This window comes from Antedon bifida, chromosome 6 (assembly GCF_963402885.1).
Source record: "Antedon bifida chromosome 6, ecAntBifi1.1, whole genome shotgun sequence".
Taxonomy (NCBI): domain Eukaryota; kingdom Metazoa; phylum Echinodermata; class Crinoidea; order Comatulida; family Antedonidae; genus Antedon; species Antedon bifida.
The window spans coordinates 9,685,329-9,711,711 of record NC_136231.1 but is presented as its reverse complement, the minus strand read 5'-3'; the positions used below and the strand labels follow the sequence as shown (position 1 = coordinate 9,711,711).

At 34.2% G+C, this 26,383-nt stretch overlaps 2 protein-coding genes and 8 non-coding genes across 11 annotated transcripts in view; 9 read left to right on the top strand and 1 right to left on the bottom strand.

The window, feature by feature from the left end:
- LOC144845336 (uncharacterized) overlaps window positions 1-26,383 on the top strand; it is a 96,149-nt gene that overhangs the window by 60,740 nt on the left and 9,026 nt on the right. The gene's annotated exons all lie outside the window — the stretch shown is intronic.
- On the top strand, window positions 1,391-1,480 carry Trnar-ucu (transfer RNA arginine (anticodon UCU)). Its single transcript is given in 2 exon segments — window positions 1,391-1,427; window positions 1,445-1,480. It is a non-coding gene; the product is annotated as a tRNA-Arg (tRNA).
- Trnar-ucu (transfer RNA arginine (anticodon UCU)) lies at window positions 1,710-1,800 on the top strand. The gene is given in 2 exon segments: window positions 1,710-1,746; window positions 1,765-1,800. It is a non-coding gene; the product is annotated as a tRNA-Arg (tRNA).
- On the top strand, window positions 3,714-3,804 carry Trnar-ucu (transfer RNA arginine (anticodon UCU)). The gene is given in 2 exon segments: window positions 3,714-3,750; window positions 3,769-3,804. It is a non-coding gene; the product is annotated as a tRNA-Arg (tRNA).
- Window positions 4,092-4,182, top strand: Trnar-ucu (transfer RNA arginine (anticodon UCU)). The gene is given in 2 exon segments: window positions 4,092-4,128; window positions 4,147-4,182. It is a non-coding gene; the product is annotated as a tRNA-Arg (tRNA).
- On the top strand, window positions 4,870-4,960 carry Trnar-ucu (transfer RNA arginine (anticodon UCU)). The gene is given in 2 exon segments: window positions 4,870-4,906; window positions 4,925-4,960. It is a non-coding gene; the product is annotated as a tRNA-Arg (tRNA).
- On the top strand, window positions 5,246-5,336 carry Trnar-ucu (transfer RNA arginine (anticodon UCU)). The gene is given in 2 exon segments: window positions 5,246-5,282; window positions 5,301-5,336. It is a non-coding gene; the product is annotated as a tRNA-Arg (tRNA).
- Window positions 6,071-6,161, top strand: Trnar-ucu (transfer RNA arginine (anticodon UCU)). Its single transcript is given in 2 exon segments — window positions 6,071-6,107; window positions 6,126-6,161. It is a non-coding gene; the product is annotated as a tRNA-Arg (tRNA).
- On the top strand, window positions 9,618-25,963 carry LOC144845318 (uncharacterized). 2 transcript variants are annotated; one of them, XM_078702568.1, is made up of 7 exons: window positions 9,618-9,722; window positions 19,611-19,762; window positions 19,950-20,047; window positions 20,250-20,429; window positions 20,701-21,036; window positions 22,374-22,661; window positions 22,997-25,963. In XM_078702568.1, exons 2-7 carry the CDS (start codon window positions 19,713-19,715, stop codon window positions 24,175-24,177), a joined length of 2,133 nt encoding a protein of 710 aa, XP_078558694.1. In that variant the 5' UTR covers window positions 9,618-9,722; window positions 19,611-19,712; the 3' UTR covers window positions 24,178-25,963. The 2 variants fall into 2 exon arrangements, with proteins under 2 accessions (XP_078558694.1, XP_078558693.1); XM_078702567.1 differs by lacking the exon at window positions 9,618-9,722 and adding an exon at window positions 10,236-10,491.
- On the bottom strand, window positions 21,554-21,642 carry Trnar-ucu (transfer RNA arginine (anticodon UCU)). The gene is given in 2 exon segments: window positions 21,554-21,589; window positions 21,606-21,642. It is a non-coding gene; the product is annotated as a tRNA-Arg (tRNA).

Genomic DNA, 26,383 nt, shown 5'->3' with positions numbered 1-26,383 from the left:
GCTGGGTTTGGTATCGGTACTTACACCGTAATTTTAATAATAGGTAGCTATAAATTTAACTGTTATTTTCAACAAAAATTTGCATAATATAATAAAAAATAAACCACGTACTTTCTAGTGAATAAAGGCCAGTAGAATTTATTCATTTGTATGTCATTATTTGTATAATTGTTAATTTAAATTATGAATTAAAATAATTGTAAATTTACATCTTAGCGTTAGCGTTGGTTTAAGCATGAATAAAATAAGTATAAGTAGGCCTACTTATTATTTTGAAATACATATTATTATTGTATACATGGTTTAAGCGTTGTATGTACATTGAAATTACTAGAAGTAAATGTTCCAAGTGGAATTGTGTAGTTGTGGAATGTTAGCAAGATGGTGGTTGAATACATTTAAATGTTTAACATATTTAAGTACATTGATTAGTTTCAAAAACACAAAATATCTACCATAACATGATGAAGTATCGACTTAAATCGAATATATGCAGTTGCAGCTCCTAAACTGTGGAACAATCTTCCTAAGTCAATTCAAAATGCACCAAGTTTACAAAACCCTTTTAAAAATCTATCTCATTTGTTATTTTTAACATACTGTATTGAAAGTACCGATTTGGAGTTGACGGTGTATCAATAAAAGAGGGCGCTAATTGAATTTTCTTGTTATAGGTCCATGTCTAACTTATATATTGAGTGCCTGCAATGTGACTTGCATATACAGTAACATGCATTTATTGTTTTAAACAGAACATTTACAGGTTTATTAAAATATTGTAGACTACAAGGAAGTGATGACTGCAAAACCTAATTTTTTGAACAAAGATTCATGCTGTACATTGACTGTGTACGTATATCAAGCACGTACGCAATAATACCGTGTATGGTAATTTGGTTGAAAATTGTTCCAACTAATTTCTTAAAACGATGGTATTCTAATGCTGTGGGTTCAAGTCCCACCTGAAATGGTTTATTTTTAAACTGCTGTGTTTTATTCATTCGATTACAAATTGACCTTACTTATCTATTTTATTCATCTCTCTTACCTCTTCTACACATTATACGTGGCGCAATGGATAGCGCGTTGGAATTCTAAGGGTGATATACGATGGTATTCAAAGGTTGTTGGTTTGAGTCCCATTATTATTAGTATTTCAATATTTTAGTAAATGCTTTGAATACTATAAGACTGTTTTCGCCCTCTGTGGCAATATTTTGCCAAGTACTTTTTTCATTAATATTTGAATAGGCCTATACGTAAATTATTTGAAGTATTAGGCCTAGTTTTGTTTAGTTCTGTCTGTATATTATTATTAAAAATATTTGAATACGTAAATGATTTGAAATACAGGAATATTTTCTCTTGGTTTCAAATATTATATAAGGTGGTCTCCGTGGCGCAATGGATAGCGCGTTGGACTTCTAATGTGTAATACGATGGTATTCAAAGGTTGTGGGTTCGAGTCCCACCGGAGATGCTCTTTTTTATTCAATCCTACCGTTTTACAACACATTAATTCTTTGGTATACAGGTATTTTCTTAACCGAACAACGAGTAAACATAATTATGCCATAACTGTTACTACACGTTGACTGTTTAGGCCTTCTGTAACAGTATACAATAATGCCCTGTTTATTATTAATATTTAATAAGTATTTTATTTGAAGTATAGCTCTATTTTCATTTAGTTCTGCATACAAAATGTGGTCTCCGTGGCGCAATGGATAGCGCGTTGGACTTCTAAGAGTGCAATACGATGATATTCAAAGGTTGTGGGTTCGAGTCCCACCGGAGATGCTTTTTTTTAATTCCATTAATTGTATTTTTTCTTCATTCCTAATTTTCTAAACCGAACAGCAATTAGTAAAAATCATTATGCCATAACGATCTTTTTACTGTACACGTAATATTTCAGCCTTCTTCAACAGTATACAATAATGCCCTGTTCATTATTAATTTTTAATAAGTAAATTATTTGAAGTAAAGATCTATTTTCATTTAGTTCCGTATAGTTTAAGTGTTATTCAAAGGTTGTGGGTTCCCATCGGAGACGGTTTATTTTTAAACTTCTGCTGTTTTTATTCATTTGATTAGAATTTACTTTACTTTTTATTTATTCTATTCATCCATTTCTTCGCTTTATTTTTTATTTATCTTATTCATCCTTTTTAAACAACCTGTCTGTGTTTTTACTCCACTTAAACTTATTATTTATAATAGTCCCTAAATATTTGTAATCCTTAATTACCTCTATACTTTCGCCATTAATTACATCATGAATACTTGCTTTTTTCATTCTGAAATCAATAGGCCTAATTAATTCTTTTTTCTTTATATGTAGGGTTTAGGACAAAGTGATTTTTTCTCACACCATTAGATAAATAAACTGCCATGATTATTGTTATTATTTACACCGCAAACTTTATATCAACATATGATTATTATTATTTTAATAAGTAAATTCTTTGAACTAGAGGGTGAGCTCGCTTCGCTCGCTCCCCCTCTAGGAAGTGTAGACGATGGTTCTCGGAATGATAATGACTCGGGTAAAAAGTTTTAGAAGGACATTCTGGCCTGGACGATTTTCGGTCGGTTACCATTATTTAAATGCTTTTGACATTCGTAAAACTAAAGCTACTCACTAACCTCTTTCACAGTGACTTAGACGATTAATAGCGTTTTACGAAAAGTATTTATTGTAGATATAAAAAGTGGTAAAAAATGCTTGGTAAATTGTAGATAACAGTCCGATGAAATCTACTAAAATTAGTATAATTTGTGTTAGAAAATAATACAATATTGTGTTTTGTGGGTGGGGGAGTGAGTGAGTGGCGATAATTATTGTAATTGATGTTTTTATTGGGGAGGTGTTCCGGGCGTTTATTCAAATAAATACCATCCTAATTGGTATATAATTAATACATTACTCCGCGACACAGTGGGCCGTTTTGGCCTAAGAAGGAAGACGTTTTAGACGGCTTGCAACATGGGCAGAAGTATCCCAGGGTCCTGACGTGACACAGCGCACAGGCTACATAAAGTCCTGGCAGCTTACTAAACAACTCGGCTATCGGGGTTTCATTCGATTTCAAACAAAAGCTCTTATCATCAATTCTCTCGATGTAATTGTATATAATTATTTCCCACAATTTACTCCTAGGCCCTATGTTTTATGAATATATTTAATTTGATCTTTATGTACTATACCTAAAAAAACAAAATCGCTATCGCCACCAAGCACCAACGGCCAACTTGGTTGAAACAGGGAGGGGGTTGTTTTACAACTCCCTGGTTGAAACCAACTATGCAGGGAAGTTGCAAGGTGATTGACACACCTTACCGTGAACCCGGAAATTACTTCTACCGCGCGTAGAGTTAAAATTTACCGATTGAAATCAGAAAATTTCTTATAAAACCCTTTATAATATCTTCCTAAGATAGAAATATGGAACAATAGCGTAGTACTGAAAACTAATGTTATCAAATCTACGTTTCGCGGTAAATCTGAGATAGATAAGGTAGGTATCCATGGCGGAGATTTGTACCGAATTAACCATAATTTATATATAGATACTAGGCCTGTTTTCGCCCTCTGTGGCAATATTTTGCCAAGTACTTCACTCAGTTTCTGAGTGCTTTCATTAATATTTGTATACGTAAATGATTTGAAGTATAGGCCTAGTTTAGTTTAGTTCCGTATGGTATACGTAGTCTCCGTGGCGCAATGGATAGCGCGTTGGACTTCTAAGTGTGAAATACGATGGTATTCAAAGGTTGTGGGTTCGAGTCCCACCGGAGATGCTATTTTTTAAATTCCATTATTTGTATTTCATTCATACCGTTTATCCACACATTAATTCTTTGGTATATAAATTCAACCACTGATATTTTCTAAACCGAACAGCCAGTAGCCCAACAATATTGATGATAATTATGCCATAATGATTTTTCTTTACAGTAGGCCTACAGGTAATATTTCATCCCTCTGTGTAACATTATCCAATAATGCCCTGTTTATTATTAATATTTAATAAGTAATTTATTTGAAGTATAGCTCTATTTTCATTTAGTTCTGTATACAAAATATGGTCTCCGTGGCGCAATGGATAGCGCGTTGGACTTCTAAGTGTGAAATACGATGGTATTCAAAGGTTGTGGGTTCGAGTCCCACCGGAGATGGTATTTTTTTTTTAAATTCCATTATTTGAATATTTGTATTTTATTCATACCTTTTTTCCACACATTAATTATTTGATTTCAATCAATCAATTATCGACATTTTTATTCCATAATCAAAATAAAAACAAATACAATAAAAATAATATGATAATGGAAAAGTGCTTTAAACATGTAACCCTAAAAAAACCCAAAATAACAAAATGTGATTTACTTAACTTATATATTTCTATTGATTTCATGTTGCTTTAATCTCTGTTTAAACAAACTTAAAGTGGGGGATTGTTTTATATACTTTATTTATACTGTTAAATTATTCAAAATATGTGTTCCTTGGTAAGAGATACATATTGACCGACAAAATTAAATGATAATATTTCGTCCAGAAATAAGCCTAGAAATGTAACTTCAGTAGCTTTTACAATACATTCATTTCCCATCCTCAATTCTAGTGATGTAGTGTCAGTTGACTTATTTCTAGCCTTAAATGAACATATTTTGTTTACATTTAGGCCTAGCGTTAGTTTGTTAGCAATAAACCAGTTCGAAAGTATAGATAACTCCTGGTTCATTGTATCAGCTTGACTAATATCATTGTGACGTAGGCCTACGCAGTATTATTAATATTTTAATAAGTAGAAGAAGTAGAAGTATAGGTCTAGTTTCGTTTAGTTCCGTATGGTATACGTAGTCTCCGTGGCGCAATGGATAGCGCGTTGGACTTCTAAGTGTGAAATACGATGGTATTCAAAGGTTGTGGGTTCGAGTCCCACCGGAGATGCTATTTTTTTAATTTCATTATTTGTATTTCATTCATACCGTTTATCCACACATTAATTCTTTGGTATATAAATTCAACCACTGATATTTTCTAAACCGAACAGCCAGTAGCCCAACAATATTGATGATAATTATGCCATAATGATTTTTCTTTACAGTAGGCCTACAGGTAATATTTCAGCCCTTTGTGTAACATTATCCAATAATGCCCTGTTTATTATTAATATTTAATAAGTAATTTATTTAAAGTATAGGCATATTTATTTTTTTTTTCATACAAAATGTGGTCTTCGTGGCGCAATGGATAGCGCGTTGGACTTCTAAGGCTGAAATACGATGGTATTCAAAGGTTGTGGGTTCGAGTCCCACCGGAGATGCTATTTTTTTAAAATTCCAATATTCTAATATCATTGTGACTATAAAACACTCTCTAACTGCATACATGATAATTGTTACATGCTAGACTAATATCATTAATAAATATACGAAATAATAATGGACCCAAGATGGATCCCTGAGGAACTGTTTACTGTCATTTTACTAGACGCAGCATTAACAATAAATGTGTATTGTAAGCAAATTGGTAGTCTTTTTCCTACCCATTATATCATTTAGGATTGTCCACGTTTTTTTAATATCTTGTTTTTATTTTTTTTCAGATTTCTAATAGTAGTGGTTCACCTGTTTCTAAAATGTATGTACGTGATTTAACCACTGGTGTTTTCCAAACTGAAGATTAAGTAAAAATGAATTATGACCACGCTGTGCACGTACTTTTTAAGCCTTTACAACAGCATTTGTAAAAGAAAACGATACGAATAAAACGAAAATAATGGCATTAAAAATAGCGCATCTTCGGATCTTTGAATACCATCGTATTTCACTCTTCGAGTGAAGTCCAACGCGCTATCCATTGAGCCACGGAGACCACATAACTAAACGAAACTAGGCCCACTTCATCATAATTAATTAATAAAATATTAATAATAAACAGGGCATTCTGCCTTTATGATGTTTACGCTGTAGGCCTACGCAGTATTATTAATATTTTAGTAAGTAGAAGAAGTAGAAGTATAGGCCTAGTTTCGTTTAGTTCCACATGACATATGTAGTCTCCGTGGCGCAATGGATAGCGCGTTGGACTTCTAAGTGTCATATACGATGTTATTCAAAGGTTGTGGGTTCGAGTCCCACCGGAGATGCTCTTTTTTTTACTGTAATATTTTTTCTTATTAGGTCAAAATTATCTTTAAAATCAAATTAATTAAAATACAAGTTCAAGATTAAAATAATAAGCCCAATAATAATATGACATTATTTATTAAATTCAACTTTAGACAGAATGAAAGTGTGCATTATCTGTACGTCGCTGCAGCTACACGATTTTGCTAATCGTAACCAAAACTATTATTTATACCTTGGTCTATTTTTTGTTCATTATAAGAATTAAATTAATAGTAGCCTAATCTGGCCTATGTTGTTTGACACAAATGACCGCCTCCTTGAAATAACAACCCACTGGTACTTAGTGGAGCTGTAGGTGGTTAACGTGCTTGCCTTCTAATCAGGGTTCAATCCTGAACAAGTGTCAAATCCACTCCCGAATCTCAAATGTTTATCGATAAATATAGAAAAGTTATAGTTCATCCATTCTGTAATTGGCGAGTTGTTCGCTGTTGGATGCGTATGACATAACAAAAGTAAGATAAAAAGGCCGTAAACGGCACTTGAGCTCAAATACTTACCCTTTTAAAACGATCGAAAAATACAATAAATTTTCTTTAAAAAACAGAAGTATTGTAATTCCTTCGTACTTTTGGCTTTCGAATACTCCAAGACTGTAGGTATGTATGAGTTATTTGCCGATGTTTCACCTACTGGTTTAATTAGCACGGTTTTGGTAGTACAAGTATCGTCTGTATCAACGCACTAAGTTGTAAGTTATATTATTATATTCCACACATTTCATTATATATATGTCAACAGATTTGTAATAAAATACTTACACTTGTGAGTGATACTGTTGTTTTAATATCCACAACAATAAGGGATACAATAGATATATACAATAATCCTTATATAGTTTCAAATCAGCTGTCGCCGACCGGCTACCTGATTAACAACTCACGTCTTCACTGTCACTGACACCACAACCTCCCCTCACACATGCTTACAAGCATCTCACATATCCTTCAGACCCTGAATTCTATTACTTTATACCAAGCTAGGCTAGGTCTGGCAGAGCTGTGTTACTGTCCGGAGACAGGAGAACGGAGCCGCAATTGCCGGGTTCGAGACGAGCGTTTACGCCCGCTTAGTCACAAACACTGGTCCGGAAAAAAGGCGGAGACGAACAGTTGTAAGCATTGCAGTTCTCAAGCAAAAGGCTATGATGAATCAACGACGTGGAAGTTAATATCCATAAAATCACAACAGTAATGCTATTACGGTGTCTGGAAGACAATTAATGACACAACTAAACATGTATAGTATATGATGTATAATCATACAATTGTGTATAATTACACAGATCAAGAACCGAGTTAGAAGAGTGATCCGTTTTTTGTAGTACGGGTGATTAGATTCTGATACAATTTCAAACACCACGTCTCTACACAGGATAACTTCTCTTGCGTTTACCCGCCTATATCATGGCAGACAGTCAAAACGCTTGGCTACCTTTAATCATGGTATCTTGTGATATTGGCCGTGACAAATCCTCAAGTATATACAAGCTTGTTTACAACTTAAGTTTTCATCGAGTGCTAAGTAATGGATAATCAATTCAAATTAAAATGTTCTCAGCGTCAATTGATTGGTTTTAAATAATTAAACTAATTAAACTAATTAAACTAATTAAACTTCAAAGCTTGCTTTTATTATTTTGTTATAATTGATTGGAAATTTCCTAGGGCGTTCTGCCAAAACGCACTTGTCAATTTTGGGATAACAATTAGGATTAAGTTGTTTTTAACAAATAATACAACTTCAGAAATCAGCAATTTTGTATTTATTCTTTCCCATCTACAGAACAATTTTACTTTTAGGCCGCAGATGCGTTTGATTGTAGGGCAAGTTTTATTAGAACTAAACAGAATTTCAAGGCGGATTTCTGAACGAGTTAATTAATACTAATTGGAAAGGGTGGAGAGTGTGTCAACTCACAACTCATCTATCTCTCCACAATGTATATCCAGTACCACTAAACTAATCGTTTATAGGCCTACATAATAATATTTTTAAAAGTTCATAATTCACAGCGAGGAAATCAGAGGTGCGAAATGTTCGCTGGGTAGTGCATTAGAAACACTTTCCTTCACATTCCAAACGTTTAACAGTTATCTATTGTATTACTTTCTTATGGTCGATCGTTAAAGAAAAATAGACGGTAAAATGTGTCGTTCTGTTCTTTTTTTTTCTCTTTTGTGGGGGCAACCCACTTTTATTGCAATGATAAACAATATGGTAAAGGCAGTATATATGTCTATCTATCTATTTATCAATGAATATTTAGGTGATATTACACAGACTGAGGTTTAAAGATTATACTAAAGTAGCCTACTGTAGTTTGATATTGTGTTGAAATCTAGATAAAACAAATATGTATACAGAGAAAATTTATATTATCGTTCTGTTCTTAATATGTTCTTATTATTGGAAACAAAACTGTTTTCGTTAAATTCAACAGTGCACACGAAGCGTGTTTAATTCTGCGTACGTGACCTGGTCCTGGTTTGTATTTCTTTCTACAATTTAATTACACAATTCTATTTCCGTTATGTATTGTTCATAGGCTCTATAATTATTTTTTTGTAATTGTTGTAGTATTCTTTTTTCTGATTGGTCAATATTTATAAACCTGTAGACTGTTACTTTAATTGATATTTCAATTTAACTCACTTATGTATTGATTTTATGATCAATTATTGATAAGAAATACCTGTAATGCCGATCTCTCTGGAGCCACGGTTAGATGATGGCGCTAGACACTTGATGACGCATGGCGTCCGAACAATCGAACAAATAATTCTTGTTATTTTGATTGGGTCAAATTTTCTATTGATTTGGAATTTATGGATTAGTTTACAATCAACTACAGAGGATCTTATTATCTTAAGGTAATTAATGTTTGTTTTCGCAGGCGAAGAAATAACAGTAGATGTAAAACACGATATAACCCTTATTTTATTTGGTGCGTACACCAAGACAGATTGTCACTATATCGTATACTGTACCCTTTTTTATATTGTAGGCTCTATATTCTATAACCATGATGGTTTCTAATAGATGAAAAACAATAGTAGGACTTTGACCAATCCCAAGCAACGTCCGATCTATCGATTCGGATTGGTCAAATTATTTGCGATTCAACCTATGGAAACCATCCAAATGTGGGTTATTTAGGCATGTAAATCAACAATAGAAAATTAGGTACACTTAGCTTAAAAGCACTTGCATGAATGGGATAATAAGCCATCGTCGTCGGAACATAAACGATATAAAGCCTTTGTGTTCCCTGCGCGACCCCTCTCATGTACGTCAGTGCCATTTTCACATTCACAGGGGTCGTCTCGTAGCCGTGTGATAGGTCTATGCTTAAGAAACGCCCCTACCTTGTTGATTATCCAATCGCTTAGTTGCAGTATTTTAGTCTTCATGATTGAGATACAACTGTATAATGTAGTAGTATGATATTATATGTGTATAGTGAATGTAACTATGGCTTCTTACTCTGAGAGGATTATTTTCTTGTTTGTACATTGGTAAGCTATATTTTTTAAATATAGTAATTTTAGTTATATTCATCGTTGATAATGATAATATTGTCATCCAAAGTCTATATTTTGTATATTGAATCTAAAAATCTAAACGATTATGAGAAACATTAAAAATACCGCCCCATTTAAAAATCAACCATTCACCTACAAGAGCATGTATGCCTGCAATTTGTAATTGTATTATACTTTTATTTATCGAATTAATAACCATGCATGCCTTACTTACTGTTCAAATAATATAATAGATCAATAAGGAGCGGTTTGTTGCATCAGTAGGTCTAAAGTTGTCTGGACAGAAGCTTGCTTATGATATCTTATATGTTTTAGTTTTTAAATAATGGTTTTAAACCAAATAGCAAGTTTCGAGATTGTCAATTAAGAAGCACATTTAAAATATGAACAGCTTTTAACTTTGACGTAAAAAGATGAGATGTAAGCCTGCCCTCTAGCTTTGTAAAGTTCATTATTACGTCATGTTGTGGTAGGCGTGTGTTGGTAGCATCAGATTGCATGAGTGACGTGAGAATGGAATCGCCAAGCCGAAACCAGGAGCAATAAACACGCACTAGGAAAATAAAGTTTGACAGGACCAACGACGTTTCGAACCCGCTACCATTTTGTCAACAAAAGGTATAATAGGCCTAGAAAGATGGTAAACGAGGATGTAATATGTGCTAATCTTACCGGAGGTACACCGTGGGGGTTTAGATTGCAAGGGGGAGCTGGAACAAATTCCCCACTCACGATTTCAAAGGTAAGTGATGCGGAACTACCAGATGTTTCCATGGTTTCATGTTCGGTAATAAAATATTGATAAACCGTCTGTTTTTTTTTATGTTGAAAAAAAAACAGGGTCAGCTGTTTCAAGGAATGAAAAAGATGGTTTGTCGACTATCATTATGTCACGGTGTAACACATGCCAATGACGTATCAATTGTTAGTATGATCGGAATTCCATGCATTTTCCCCAGCTATTACAGTAGGCCCAGATAGCTAGCAAACCATCTCAAGTGGAAATTGCACTGATGAATACTAAGATCGACGTGTGATATTCTCCCTATTTGGGGAACAATATTTAATAAGTTATAATATTTTAGGATTTAGTGCGGTTATTGTAAATACGTGCTAAAATGGGTTGATAGACATTTGTTGTTGACTCCGTGTGTATTTAAACCCTCCCGGAGACCCCCATGGAGCCTCCATGCCTAATAAGGGCCAATCCCCACACACCCCTCAACTTAAACGATTTACCGCAAGTTATACGTGCCTGTATTTAGGCCTAAAATGTATTAATTGCATACGTCGCCCATGAGAATTGGATTGGTTATCTAGGCCTCATTTCTGCTTGATATGATTTACTTTTATTTAGTAAGGAATAGTTAAGCCATACTTTACTTTATGAAGTAAAGAACATAACGATACTGCATAATCAATTTCTTGCCATAATCCAATACAAGTATCCTTGATAAAATTGTGTGTATTAAACCAGAAAGCTGTGTTGATAGATCGTCATTATCAGAATACAAACCGGTATTACACTGTACTTTCATCATTTGCAATCGTTTAGGCCTATAGGCTATTTTTTAAACATAATAATAAACCATCATACCGAAGCCGAACGTTATTTTATTGTTTAGGTTACCACACGAGTTTATTATTTAATCATAATATTTTGAAGTTTTAAAAGTACGCACTGTAAATTGTGACGTCAATTTGTCGTCACCTTTCGAACCAGCCACGCGTGGTGCCGCGTAAAAGTATGATTGGATAATTAATACGTGATCTTTGAGTTCCTACCAACACCTGGCCTGCAAGAAAATTGATTCAAATTTCCGTATATTTAAATTCTGTAAATGAGTAGCACACGGATACAATTTTGGAAATATTGCAAGTTCTTTGACACAATCGTGACAAGAAAAAACTGTTTTAAATTAAAAGTTCTGACCTGACAGACAGTGGCTGCTGGAACGACCTTACTTAGCGTAATACTCCATGAACGAATAAATGTGAGAACGTTATATCATGCAATCAATTGAATACAATGTTTGTGTATGTACATTTTATTGTTTAAACATTAGAAATATACACTAATATAAAAAAAAGGAGAATTTGTACCAGGACCGTACTACAAGAGAGTGACCGTTGTTAGCGTTGGCTATTTTTTTATATGGAATAAATAACGAGGATGGTCTTTTTTGTGACATTTAAATAGTGAGCCTCAAATACAGCAGTACTGTATTGTAGCGTAAAATCCAATGTGTACGTCATAATGTCTGCATTTGTTGCGTATCATATTCCGTTCTTGTCTCATTAACATTCTTACTACTACGTTGTTCTACAAGACATAGGCCTACAGTACTTGAAAACTGAAGAATGTTGAGATACATAAATAAAGAGATATTCGTATACAGAATAAAATGTGGCTGTACAAATGTTAAAGGTTAAGAGAGGAAAGAACTTTCTAACGGCTTTAATTACTTTTTGACTAAAACAACGAACATAGGAAATAATACATACAATATGAAAAGAGGCCTACCCAAATTTACACAGTTTGTAATGAGTTGTACTGTTAGGCCTAAATGAATTTAGGAACCCGGAATTCGTTTTATATTCAATTACAGTAGTTCAATTCAATTGTCACAAGATATATCATAATATGTAGGCCTCATAATAAAAATCAGTTGTAAAGAAAGTAGAATGCACCTGTGCTGGAGAAACTTGCATGTGACTGGTACCATGCAAAATACATTTGCCTAGATTTTTAGAAACTTAAATAGGCCTAAGCCTAGAGGGCTTTAAGTCTAAGTTCTACCAGGATAAAGAAAAGCAAGTCTGTCATATGTGTATAAATCAATAATAGTGGTGTGGGAAGTGGGAAACTAAACTGAGATGCATTTGTTTGTTTTCCTGATAATATATAACCTAAATTGAGGAAATTTGGATTAGGTCATAGACCCACGGCAGCCACAGTACAGCGCATCCATTGACAATACGTCAGGGGCTGATAGACATCTGGGTACGAGCACACTGGACCTCCAGTTTTAATTGCTTTTCTGCGAAGACTTTTTACACGAGAAGAACTATGTTTGATCATGCTTGATGTTCTTACAATGTACGCTAGATGCTTTACTTCTACATAATGATATGGAGTAATATTGTGACATTTAAAAAAATGTAACTTTCGGCATCCCAACTTCGTTATACAACAGTGAAAGTCACATTATCCACGCGTGTTAACTCCATGTATTTAGGTATCATTCAGTGTGTATTAAACATGTATGCGTTTTATGTTGTGCCAGCACATGATAGTTATTCTGTGCACATACTGTGTAGGCTCCAAAGTCAACTGCGACAGCTGACAATTTATCATATATTATAATTTAATTGCCGTAGTGCTCATCTTCATATATGCTGTGTTTTTGTCGCCACTCGATCCTGTGACTGGTATCATGCAAAATACATTTTCCTAGCTTTTCTCTAAAAGCAATTAATAAGTAATCACCCCAGCCACCTCGACTATGTCGAGTTATGACGTCATGCCAGATTTCGCCCCGGGCTGCCAGGGATAAAGCGCGAGAGATTTATTTGTCCATCTTATATTGTAGATTTATAATGAAGATTTAACTTAACGCATAGGCCTATCTCTGTAATTGATAAAATATTAACAAATATATATATATACATTTGGTGAAAACATTTTTTTTAAATATATAATTTAGAGAAATGAGTATTGTCTTTTAGCATAAAGAAATACATTTATTTATTCAATTAAATTAATTATTTTTATAAGTTTAAAAGGGGTGACGTCAGCTCCAATCCGAGTCAGCTTGCGATAAACCAGAAATACTTCAATCTACTTTATAATATTGTAAAGTAGGATTATTTACAAACTGTGTTGTTTTCGAGTCAAGTAATGATATACCGTACATGTTATTGCTAACATCTAGAGTATAGTTATTTAGCCGGCTTATCGCTTTACATTGATTAATGCTATTTATAATGATATTATGACATTCGTCGTGTTTGATTAATACTTGTCAAACGGTTTAATCCTTGCACATTTACAGCTTTAGATACATTAATGTCAACTTTCAAAGTGGCCTAATCACATCTCAATTTTGTTTCTCAAACAATATGACATCACAGCAATTTTTAACGTGACATACATCATGGTTCTAAAGAACTAGCTTTTGGCTGATCCCATCTCCTGGGGATGACCTAGGTTTAATTAATAACACCTTATTTGCATAACATGCCAATTTATTTAATAATTTGACTGCTTACGTAATTAAACTTAATTTTACTGTCTTTCTTATGATTACCAAAGACAAAGCATGTACCTGGGGGTAAATAAACCCTTCTTCCTCCACTATCATAAAGTAGCCTAGGCCTTTACGCTCTAGTAAATGAATTTGACAATTCAAGTAACGGACATAAATAAAGTTAATTTAATCAATCTATTCAGTTGCTATAACATAAGGTATAGAATATTTGGAAAGCTTTATTCTCTTACCATTGTACAATTTGACAATTGCTACAGATGGTGATTACCACGCCTGTGATCATTTGATTTCATAACTAAACCGGTGATATTTTATCTATCTGTTCAAAGCATTTCAAATGTTGCAAAGTTCGGGGTTCGAATCTCAGTTGGGACGAATTTTTCTCATTTTCACAGATTTCCTTATCTTTATCGTTTCAAATTAATTAATACATTTTCAGTATATCACCAGGCGGTTTAGCATATGTTGTGTCTGTATTGTTTTATAAATATTAATATTTTTGCACTTGTACGTATACAAAATCCATAATGGTTTAATCGCATGATTACATTGTAAAGTCGCCGACCCGATCACAAGCTCAATGGCGAATAACAATTGTTTACTGAATGTAAGTGTTTATTAATAAATAAATGATACAATATACAGAACCGTACATTCCACGGTCCTAAGCTAGTATAATAAGCATATACCATCATGAAAATAAAAGCCGCTAATATAACCGATTTCCAATAATTGTGTATAGTCGAACCTCACATACCAATGGAGGAATTTCTTGTATTAATTACAATGATATATAACCGTTAGGCCTAGCATATCGATCTAGCAGATGATTCGGAGCTGGAAATCACTCAATGGATGGTCACTTCAAGTGTGAATTTCATAATAGGTGGATATAGACTTGTTTACCGAATGCAATTGTTTTATTAAATAAAAGCATTATCTGCTCGTTAGGTTACTTATTTTGAACCACATGATGTTATCAATATCGGTTTTTTACGCATCATCCAACAGCGAGCAACTGCAACTACATTCAGGATAAACTATTTTATTTGAGGCTTGGAATTGGAGTTGAAAGAGTCGTGAGTTACAACCCTGTCACTAGGTCAGGATTGAACCCGGGACCTTGGGATTGGAAGCCAAGTACGTTAATCATTGATTACGAAAACAATACATTTTGTATACCATAAACAAATATCTGTATCTAACATCGTACTCATCGCATACAGTAATTAATTATACTGGTGGTTGAGGTGTAAATGCCCTCCATGAATATCAATTTACCTTCCCTCCTGTTATACAAGAATAACTATATTTATTCATTTCAGTTTTAAAACGTTATTTGATTTCTAGGTCAATATCAGACAATGTACACTGTATGAAATTAGACGTATTTATTGTATTTTAGCATGACATCTTTGCTGCGTGTGGCGCCCCATAGCATTATGTTGCTCAAAGAATTCTATTACTGTAGGCCTACTCTAAAAATTATTAATTATAAGAAATTATCTTCAAGAGGAACGACCGCAAGTGCATTTGATTTATGGCCTCCCTGTGTGGAGCACTTGAACTTTATTCAAGCGAAAATCGTACCGCTTTTGAGTAAAAGTGAATAGGAAAACAATTACAAACTCAGTCGTTGAGTGACGGCGTTAGACCAACGGCTTTACGTCTCATCCAAACGAGTAAATGCTGGGGACGAACCTTTATTTTGGCTCACGAACCCAGCCATTTCTCTTTCCATCTGCACTGTCATTCTATAAAAACAGATGGTATGAAATTAAATCAACTTATCAAAACTTATACTAGATCATATGACACAAGGTATTCTATATAATATATTCTATCACCATAACTTAATGTTTTTGCAATCCGATAGTCGCCATGTTACGTTGTTGCAGAACATACTTAAGCAGAGTTTGACGAATCATATTCGACAAGTTCTTGTACGCCATGGTGGCTCTCGGTACCAGACCTGCGTGTGCTCGTGATCTTTGCCGGAACAAATCGGTTCTTTCTTATTCAATCAATTTAGTTTGTTTACAATTTCCCGTCGGTCATGACTCCATCAATTACGATTTCCCGATAAAGCCATCATTTTCTATGGACTATAGAATTTAGTCAAAATACGATGTGTTTCTTCAAAGACCACAAGCCATCAAGGTGGTAGGCGTCATACAGAGATTTTTAAAGATCTCACGAGCAAACCGTATGGTATTTGGTAACCTACTTTATATAGGCCTATACAGTTTTTATCAATTTTAAGAAAAACGGAACTGGGCTAGTATAGTTTATTTTAAAGCGTGTTTTTCAAGTCAAACTAGGCATTGGTTAATACCCGTGGCACCATTTTATCATGTGGAACATTGTTATATAAAATGTGTTATTGCGTTTATATCACAGTATATCTTTTTATTTTTTATTCTAGTGATCAATTGCAACTTAATATGATTCACTCGGCGTTCCATACGAATGTATTCGTTGTCTTGCAGCTGTGTTTTTTATTTCGGTTTTATTCTTTTCACCTCAGTCCTACATATATTTATATGACATTAATTGCAGCCTACTGATCATTATGTTATGTCAACACTTGGTAACCTGGAATATATCATGTGACCTACTTTTCCATTTATTTGTCACCCTGGTTCCAATTATAAAACCCAATTTCAAACGACGAACAACCATAACCATTTTTAGTCGCGTGGACGCGACTCTATAGTTCACTATGTCGGTCGGTTGGTCGGTCTGTCTGTCTGTCTGTCTGTCGGTCTGTCTGTCTGTCTGTCTGTCGGTCCGGTATCACTATGCGTTTTATCGCTTTCTGAACTTATCTTGATATCAGTTTAATCTAGCTATGTCAATTTTTCACAGAATATTCCTTATGGCCAGGAATCGATGTGGTTATGTTTTCACGGTGCGCAATAAAAAATTACGCGGTCTACGCACGATTTAACGAAATCACGTTTGTAATCATATCTTCACAACCATGAATCACAATTAAATAAAATTTGGTACTCATAAATTTCAGGGCATAAATCATCATATGGCAATACAATTACGTGCGTAGCGCATGTAACGCATGCGTACGCGCGCTTAAAATTTTCAAAATTTATTTTCGATGAAATAAGAGTACCTTTCAGGCAATTTTAAGCGTTTACAAAATTGCCATGACTGCGCATATTTTTGCGCGCGCACTGCGCGTTAAATGTTATTGCGCACTCTTTTTGCCCGATTTCTGTTTTCTTGACTTACTTAACTCGAAATTACGTTATACGAGCACGTCAAAAGTGACAAGCTACGCACGTGTAAATTAAAAAAATATAAATGTTTTTAAACATTTCAACATTTTTAAACATGTTCAGTAATTTCGGTCAGTATAGTTCACTATGTCGGTCTGTCGGTCTGTCTGTCGGTCTGTCTGTCGGTCCGGTATCACTATGCATTGTAGCACGCGACTTAATGGCTGTTGGCCTTGTTTAACTACAAAATCACTAATAGATGCTCTTGTTGGGTTTAATTTGTTGTATTCAACAATATTTTAAGACAGATGACGGCATTATATATTATACTTTTATTTACTACACTAGTAGGGCCTCCCACTTGTTAAAAAACGCAATACAATGCAACGAATAATTTTTGTTTGTTCATAATTGAAATCTTCGTCATTCATTCATAGTTGTACATTAGTCGAAAAACTATTATTTACGATGAGGTTTGAAAATAGACATACATTTAAATACAAAATATGCTTGCATTTTATTTTAGATTTAATTGTGACATCACGACGTGACGTTCTTAGTCGATAGAAGTTGAATCGTCAAATAATGTTCCATTGATATATCATTTATCATAAATTAATGGTCTCCTAATTTCTTTTTCAGTTAAAAAAATGTCTTCACTCATTACATACCAACCGCCCACACCTGTATACCCACTTATTATATGCAAGTCTACATGACAAATAATAACTGTACATAAATTCAATGATTTTTTAATGATAATTGAATGTCAAAGTATATAAAAAATCTATACTTTATTTCTGTAGACGGAATATACAGTACAAGTATGTTTTGACAGTCATATTGATAGAAATAGCACTTAAAAGACAGATCACCCTATATCGCTTCAATGAAAACATTTACCATAAGAAAATAAAGCATGTTTTCATCAATCACCCATAGTGATATTCAATGATCACTTTTCTAATTAAATTGTAGTTAGAAGCATAAAAAAGGACACCTCTTTCCTATAAAATGGAAGTTTAAGTTGTTTTACTTATACATTCATGGAATAATTAACGGATATAACAACCAACCGATTGTTTAAAAGATGAACTCGATCTATAGGCCCAGATTTCTCATCAACAACTATGGTAGGGGTCACGTCGACTCACTAGGATATGTCACTGTCTAATCACCTATATATTTTTAATGATCCAATCGCTTCAGTGAAAAATTAGTTACACATGATTTCTTGTGAATTACAATGTCTCACTGTAAATCCCATTATAAAATTATTTCCCAGCAAATGTTCATAGCCTTTAACCTTATTGAGTTAGTGACTTACGTGTAACACTTTAGCCCAACGATTACCATATAAGGCAATAAGATGGTAGTCGTCGCTATAGCATTAATGCTATTATTTTACTTTTAATAACGAAATGGACGAATCGTATACAAGAATGTGAATGTCACTAAGCTTAATTTGGTTAGTTTTAAATCTGTTGAAATTGTGTCGTGACTAACATAATTTTAATAATGTAACCGGTTTAAGTTGTTTTGCATCAACAAAATGTCATGCATTTTTTACAACTTGATTTGTTACAAAACACAACAATGGAAATTTTTCACATATTTATTATCTATAATATTTTAATATTTAATATTAATATGATTACGATTATTTGTTCGTTGATTTTGTCATGAGTATTGCTTGATAACTGAATAGAAAGACTGATTTAGACTAGTTGGTCGATTGTGGATGTTCTCCCTGTAGGCATACGCACAGCAGGCCGCTATATGTCGGTTTGTAAGCTCATCTTCAGCCCTTTCCAGCATCATCTAAGCCGAATCTCAAATTGATCGTTGAAGAAGAGATACAATCATTGATGTTGTTTTAGCATCTTCTCTCTAGGAAACTGGAACCACTTTCGCTTACCGTGTGTTAAATTTCGTCTGGAAGCATACATTCAAATTAGGTCGAACTGGTAGAATGTGAGCAACTATATGATTGAATAAAGATGAAAAGGTCACTATTAAAATTTAAGCTTGTTTATGAATTGATGTATCAATTTTGCACTTCTTTTCAGCGTCGCTGCAGGTCACTGATTAGTTGTGTACAGCACCACATTGAGTGTAAACACATCCCACATACAGAAGGCATTGTGCAGTTTTTTCAAACTAAATGAAATTTTCTTTTATTGATATTGCCATATATACAACTCTCTTAGTTTAAATTGACAGTTCGATCACTGGTATAATCAACCCCATTCCGAATCCAGAATTTCTTGTTAAATACATTTTATAAGTTCAACCTAGTTATACCAGCCGAACGGTAAATTAGTTGTATACAATCGATTACTGTATCTTTGTAGATCAGACGAAGAAGCAAGGCATACAATGCGAAACTCCAGGAAGGAGACATAGTCGTAAAAATAAACGGAAAACCCGTCGGGAACGCGTCACGAGACGACGCGATGACGCACGTGGAAAATGCTAAAGATATGCTAATCATAGAGGTAAAACGGTAAGATAGTGTTAAATTTGAAATTATTTAATTTAAGAAAACAAGTATTCTTATTGACATTAAGGCCACGAGACCCTGTTGTAAAGTTATTTACATGCCAGAAAAATTATAATCGTGTTGTACAGTTATTTACACATGCCAGAAAAATTATAATCGTGTTGTTGAAATTATATCGTATTTTCGATAGGAAGAATAACGTTCTGGACTCGGAGGCAGCAAAACCCGTAACTTCACCGGTTCGCAAGACTGCAAAAATAGAGATTTCTCCCAAAATAAATTCGACAGGTAAGTTTCATATATTATATCCATTGCCAATGTTTCGTGGGTAATGACAATGTCGGTAAAGACACATTTATTTAATTGTGCGTTATTATTATAGTTTGTGTTTGAGTATCAGGCTATTTTCTAATTCATGTGCGGACTATATAAAATAATATCAATTATTACTACTGTTGTATTATAAATAAAAGTTTTCGTTTAATTTTAGTAAGCCTTAATACATCCTCTGTTAAACAAACCACAGTGACGAAACTCCAAACCGAAGATGCGAAAACAGAACAGACGAGAACCAAAGCTCTACCCCACAACAAATCAACAGCAGAAACAAGTACGGGGGAGCGACGTTTTTATGGCGGAAGACCACAGACCAATAATTCAACTCCTAAAGGTAGGCTGACGTCATAAGGGGATTTAACGGCCGGGATTCGACGTCTCCCTATAATGTCATAATTCTTCCCATACTTTATCTGATGAATTATTCATGATTTTTGCCTAAGACGTCGAATAATAATAATTTCGAAGGCTAGGGTGGATGATGAAGAGGGTTTGCTGTTGTTTGTGGAAAAATAAACGGTTAATGTAACAACTCAGCATGGCAATTTAACTGAAATTTGACGGTTTTCTCTCTTTCTATTTTTCTGGCTGTCAATTCGATACAGGATTCCATAGTATACGTTTCCAACCTTCTACAATAGCACCAATCTGGTCAGCAACCACACACAAACAGCAATCAAGCGATGCCGACCAGCCCCAAGTGATGACTAGTTACAAGAAAACTACCACTACAACCACGTCACGCGTTCGCCGGACTAACGATGACTGTCCAGACGTTGGAATACATCTTTCTCCCAAAAAACAGTTTACTGTAACAAACAATCTACAAAATGGGGTAGTTAATCAAGTCTGGTCGCCAGCGGCTACTAGTACACCTGTATCGGCACCTGTCGCAAGGACGTGGACGCCACCTATATCCAATGAAAATACAGTTTTGAAAGGTAAATAATAATATTGTTTAGACTTTCGTTTTCCTATTCTCTTTCTTTTACCGTTATTTCGCATAAAACAAATTGTGAAATAGGCCTGTTGTGTTAATAATATATATGTGTCTTACATCAATAATACACACTGTATTTATGTCTAAACGTATGAATAATTTCATCGACGTCATTTTTACACCTTACATTTTTATGTCACACAGCTTAAAGTTTAATATAGAATACCGGTATAATGTTAATGTATTAACAGGAAAGTTATCTAATTAATGCTCAACTTTGATTTATAATCCTGGTGACTTAAGATGATCGAATCAGAGCCATGGAAATGGCTCGGGATTGAATACATAAATAGCGCCCTCTTTTTTATTGCATGTTTCTTGTGACGGAAATAATTTTTCGTTATGTACCAAAAAAAAACTCTAAAAAAAAAATATAAATAGAAAATAAAAAGTTTAAAACATAAAGTAGTTTTTATTTAATTTATTTAGTTTTAAAAAATAGAGTTAAAAAAAAAGAACATCTCCGGCGGGATTCGAACCCGCAACCTTTGAATGCCAGCTGTTAAACATTAGAAGTCCAACGCGCTATCCATTGCGCCACGGAGACGAACTGATTTGTGAAGAGCATTAAACAAACTAGTTCTTTTGATGGACTCTTGTATTGTTCTTTTTACTGTTACTGCTTCATTGTTATGATTTGCCAAATAAATTCATTGCAGTTACTAAAATGTTAATTCGTAATTTGATTAGAAGTTGTGTAATCAATAAAGTGGTGCACAAATATAATTGGTTAAAGGGCGCCCTCTGTAATCTGGAGATAATTTAGAATGAGTGATACAGGCCTCCTATCAATCATTAGTACCAAAGGTTGATCCTCATTGTTCTCAACACTTGCCTGTTGTTTTTTTCTTGTTTGTTTTTGGTGGGTTGTGGAATAGGGCTTGGGGAGAATGAAGTTTCTCAATAAAAGGCCACACAAAAAGGAAAATTAACATGTTTGTCACCTAAACGCCCCTACGCTTAAAAACACAGCTTTAACTCGTGAAAGAATGCTCTCTCTACAAAATAGGTAGGAGGTTAGATAAATTCACGGTCTACACCTCACGGTCTTTGCTATTACTGTACTACTGTATTGACTTATTGAAGTACATCAGGCTATGACCACGTCACGTCTAAAAAAATTATAAAATGCTGTTAACATTAAAGAAATCACGAATTAAAAGAGAGTTTAATTTTATATAAATAACAAAAATCATCTCTGGTGCAACGTTAACCCATCAACAACTATTATGTACTTTTAACAAAGGCCTATACTTTTTTTGAAATTTTATTTTATAGAAATCAAAATGAACAATGTGGAAACTAACACTAGCACATGGAATACGCCCATCGTTCACAAGCCTAATACCATCGAGATCAGCTTTGCAGCGCCTGGGGATGCAACTCTAATGACACTTGATACTGAGAATGACATAGAAAATACTTCACCCATCCCACCAGCTCCACCCACTCCCCCACTCCCAGGGTCGGCTAGTCCGAAAAACGGAGACGATCAGATTAACGACCCGAGTGTTATTCTGCGCAATTTACAAGCAGGAATTCCTGTGAATCCTAAGGAAATTAAAAGTGAGTTGATCATCCATCAATATAATCTCTCATGATGATATTGTTTGTTTGTACGCTGTAACCCACATTACTTATTTGTTGTTTATGTTGGATGAATGATGAAGATTACAGTGTAGTAATGATGACTATCATGATGACATCATGATTGTAATGATGCTGATGTAGAGATGATTATGATGACGATTTAGATGATTACGACACTAAGGACTTAGTATGGGTTAATGTCATTACACTGTGAATGTGGAGTGGTGTTTAACGATATTTGATTAATGAAACCACATACGGTAATTTAGGTTATTAATATTATTACAATTTTCAATACTCAAATATTTTAGCTCAAGTCTCCGTCGACGCAGACGTACATCCGGAAGATGTCCGTAAAGCCTGCAAAACGATTTCTGATCTATTATTATTCCCGACCAATAAGAACACAAAAGGAGCTAGAATGTTCGCAAAGCGACGAAAAAGAAGTGCCAAATGGACATTAGAAAGTGTTGGACAAGGACCTGACGAAACGGTGACCACCACAACAGAGGTATTTGAAGAAGTGACAACCACAGGCCCTTCAGGTGGCGTATCTATGTTTCCTCCTGGATTTATACCGTTACCCCCTCCTGAATTACCCCCAGTCCGTAAATTAATTATAGAACCTATTGACTTCAATGTCAACTTGAAGGATAAAGAGAAGTGTAGACACGACTTACTTCCGCCAGAGCGATGTAACATTCTTGTGCAGGATCTGACGTCACAAACAGGACGCGGTGCTCAAATGTTTGAAAAACGGCGAAAGCGATCTGAAAAGTATGTGGTGCCTGAGAAGCCGACGATGACGGCACCGCAAGTTGTGCTCAAGAAATCAGAACGCGAGCAACCACTCAATGTGTCCTTGGAATTTATTGCTATGCAGGGCAAAACAGGTCCAGTTAGTAAACCAAAAATAACTCCCTGGGAAGCTGCTTCACAAGATCCTAAAGGCAGGGTGGACGCCGCGTTTGATTATTTAAACACAAGCACTAAACCTATTGAATTCACTAAGAAATTTGAAAAGCCTAAACCACCGGCTTCCTGGATGCAGTCGTCTACAATCGTGCCCGATTTTAGGCCGAAGAAGTCCGGTTACACTGTTGCAAGACCGACATTCAAGGCAGATGAAGTATCGACAGATAAACCGACGACAAATGGTGAATTACCTCCACGGTTTCAACCAAAATTTGACGCCAGAAATACGCACAATGACGTCAATTCTAGTCCAGGCTCATCACGAATTAACTTTCGTCCAAATCCGAGGTCTTGGACGTCCCCAGACAGTACACCAGGGATAATTTCCCCACCCTTATCAGAGTCTTCGATAACTAATGAATTCAAGCCAAATGCGGGTCTTCCCACTGTTCCACACAAGGTACCTAATTTCAATTCTAAGCCCAGAGGGTTCCGATCTCCCACCCAACACGAATCACCAACAAGGGACTACTCCAGTCCAACGCCCGCAGTGATTGTGGAAAGCGACGATCTGTAATATATATTATATTATATATTTCTAGAATTCTTATTAGGAAATAATGTAAGGAATTATTATTAACACATTCAAAACGGTAAAAAAAGAAAGAGATAAGGTATACAGATTCTTCACGTGTGCTCAGAAAAAAAAACACACGAAGACCTGTGTATTAGATTATTGTTAATGTTATTAGGCCTAACTAGGTTATTATGTGGCTGATGTTTGGTTCTATACCCATACTCAGCAGTGTTATTAGAATAAATTACTAGCCATAGACCTACAATATAACTAAAGCCTAACAAATTACTTTTTTATGTGCCATGTGACTTGGATCATCTACCATGTCTTGATATAAATCGAATCGTCGTTCCATAACTTAATAATAACATTAACAAAGATACTTTCATATTTTAAAATATTCTGTTCATTTTTAGTAAGATAATCTGCGGTATATTTCATTAAAATAATTATAATAGACTAATGTGTGTTATCAGATCGAAGTACCCGCGTTTATTTTATTTGAGAATCAGATAACTAGGAATGTGGATTTAGTAAATGTCTCTTAGCAGTCGTATCTACTACATTTCTGAAATCATTCTTTTGAAGGAACTAAATCAGTCAAAAAAATGGTAATGAGGAGCTGATAGTTTTATCTTGGTTCTAGCATTATCGGGCATTTAGAATTGTTTTGTTCTAATATGCGATGGCGAAACTTTAGATAACTTTTGTTTTCGAGTAAATAACAATAAATAATTCGTTTGGCACTTTATTTAATTTGGCCAAATAGGCCTATGTTGTTTTCAATATATTTTGCGTCTAATTCTATGAAAATACATTTTGAAGGTGCAACAAAATAGAAATGCAATTTAACCACTTGCCCAATGCTTTAAAGTATAATTTCGATGAAATGCTGTTTTTCATCCACGGTATCTGTAAAATTAAAAATAGTGGTAACCGTAAACTTGTAAGCTTTATACTGAGTAAAAAAAACAGGAGTGTGGTCAATTAATCTTGCTTCTTTTTGTTCTTCAGTCACTTCTTGTTTATATTAGCCTTATTTGTTATTTTTATGTGAAATATAATGTACTAATTTTACGTATTTGATGATTGTTTATGTGTATATTATCTAATTAGTCTTTCTATGACGTAATTACATTGTGGATATAGGTCGTGTGTACGAGTCTAGTTGAGAATAATGCTGTCAGCTCAGTTTTCACTAATAAATTAAGTAATATTTTTTGAAAGAAAGTTATTTTTACACTAAGATGGTATGTTGGATGTAAAGATGGTATTTTACCGATGAGATAATTTTGAAGGACGGAAGTTGTATTCGTGTGTTAACAGAGCAGTAGTACATACAATCATGATATGGTAATTTTTGTCGAAAAATGACATGTCTTGAATAAAAAGTATTTATATTAGGCAACATTTAAAATGTAGGTTACTTTAATAGTACTCATATGATAATAATTGTAAAACAATCGATATAGAAAGTGCGGTGAAGAGAACAATATTGAATCTGGATAATCTGTATAATCTAGTAAACACTACGACACCATACGTCAATTTAAACATGTTGGAATGCTATTAATTAAAGCTTTTTTTAAATAATTTATGTTTCCGATCGAATTCGTTAGGAATACTTTTTTTCCGTTATAGCTTTTAGAAAGAGTTTTTATTGTAATTCACCAAAATTATTATCTATAGACCTAGTTTTTTTAAAGTCATCATTTTTAGAATTGAATGTTCATTTTGAGTTTGCCTTTGAACTGCAATAAATAAATATTTTAACAAGCCATGGTTATATCATTCTTGTTTTAATAATAAAACATTTTTGGTCTAATATTTGTATATTGCGCGTACATTGAAATCATCATCTATAAACCATAGGCCTATATTGTGTTTTCATCGTCTTATATGGTATATTAATTGAGCGTTTTATGTCCAAGTATTTTTTTTTGCAAAATCACCTAAAATACGAGCTTGATTCAATTATTATGCGGTAATATTGCTATGTTTTTACACGTAGTGTATTGAACACTTTATGTCGAAAAATAAAGGTCGAAATTTGGCCAGGAAAATAAATGTTATGTTTACAAATTACAATAGGACTACAGCACTAATTGAATACATAGCATCTAGATACCGATTTCCACAAAGTGTTAATTTAAATTTCGTTTGGACATGGTTCACACCAGAACACCATTCTATAAAAATTAAGTAC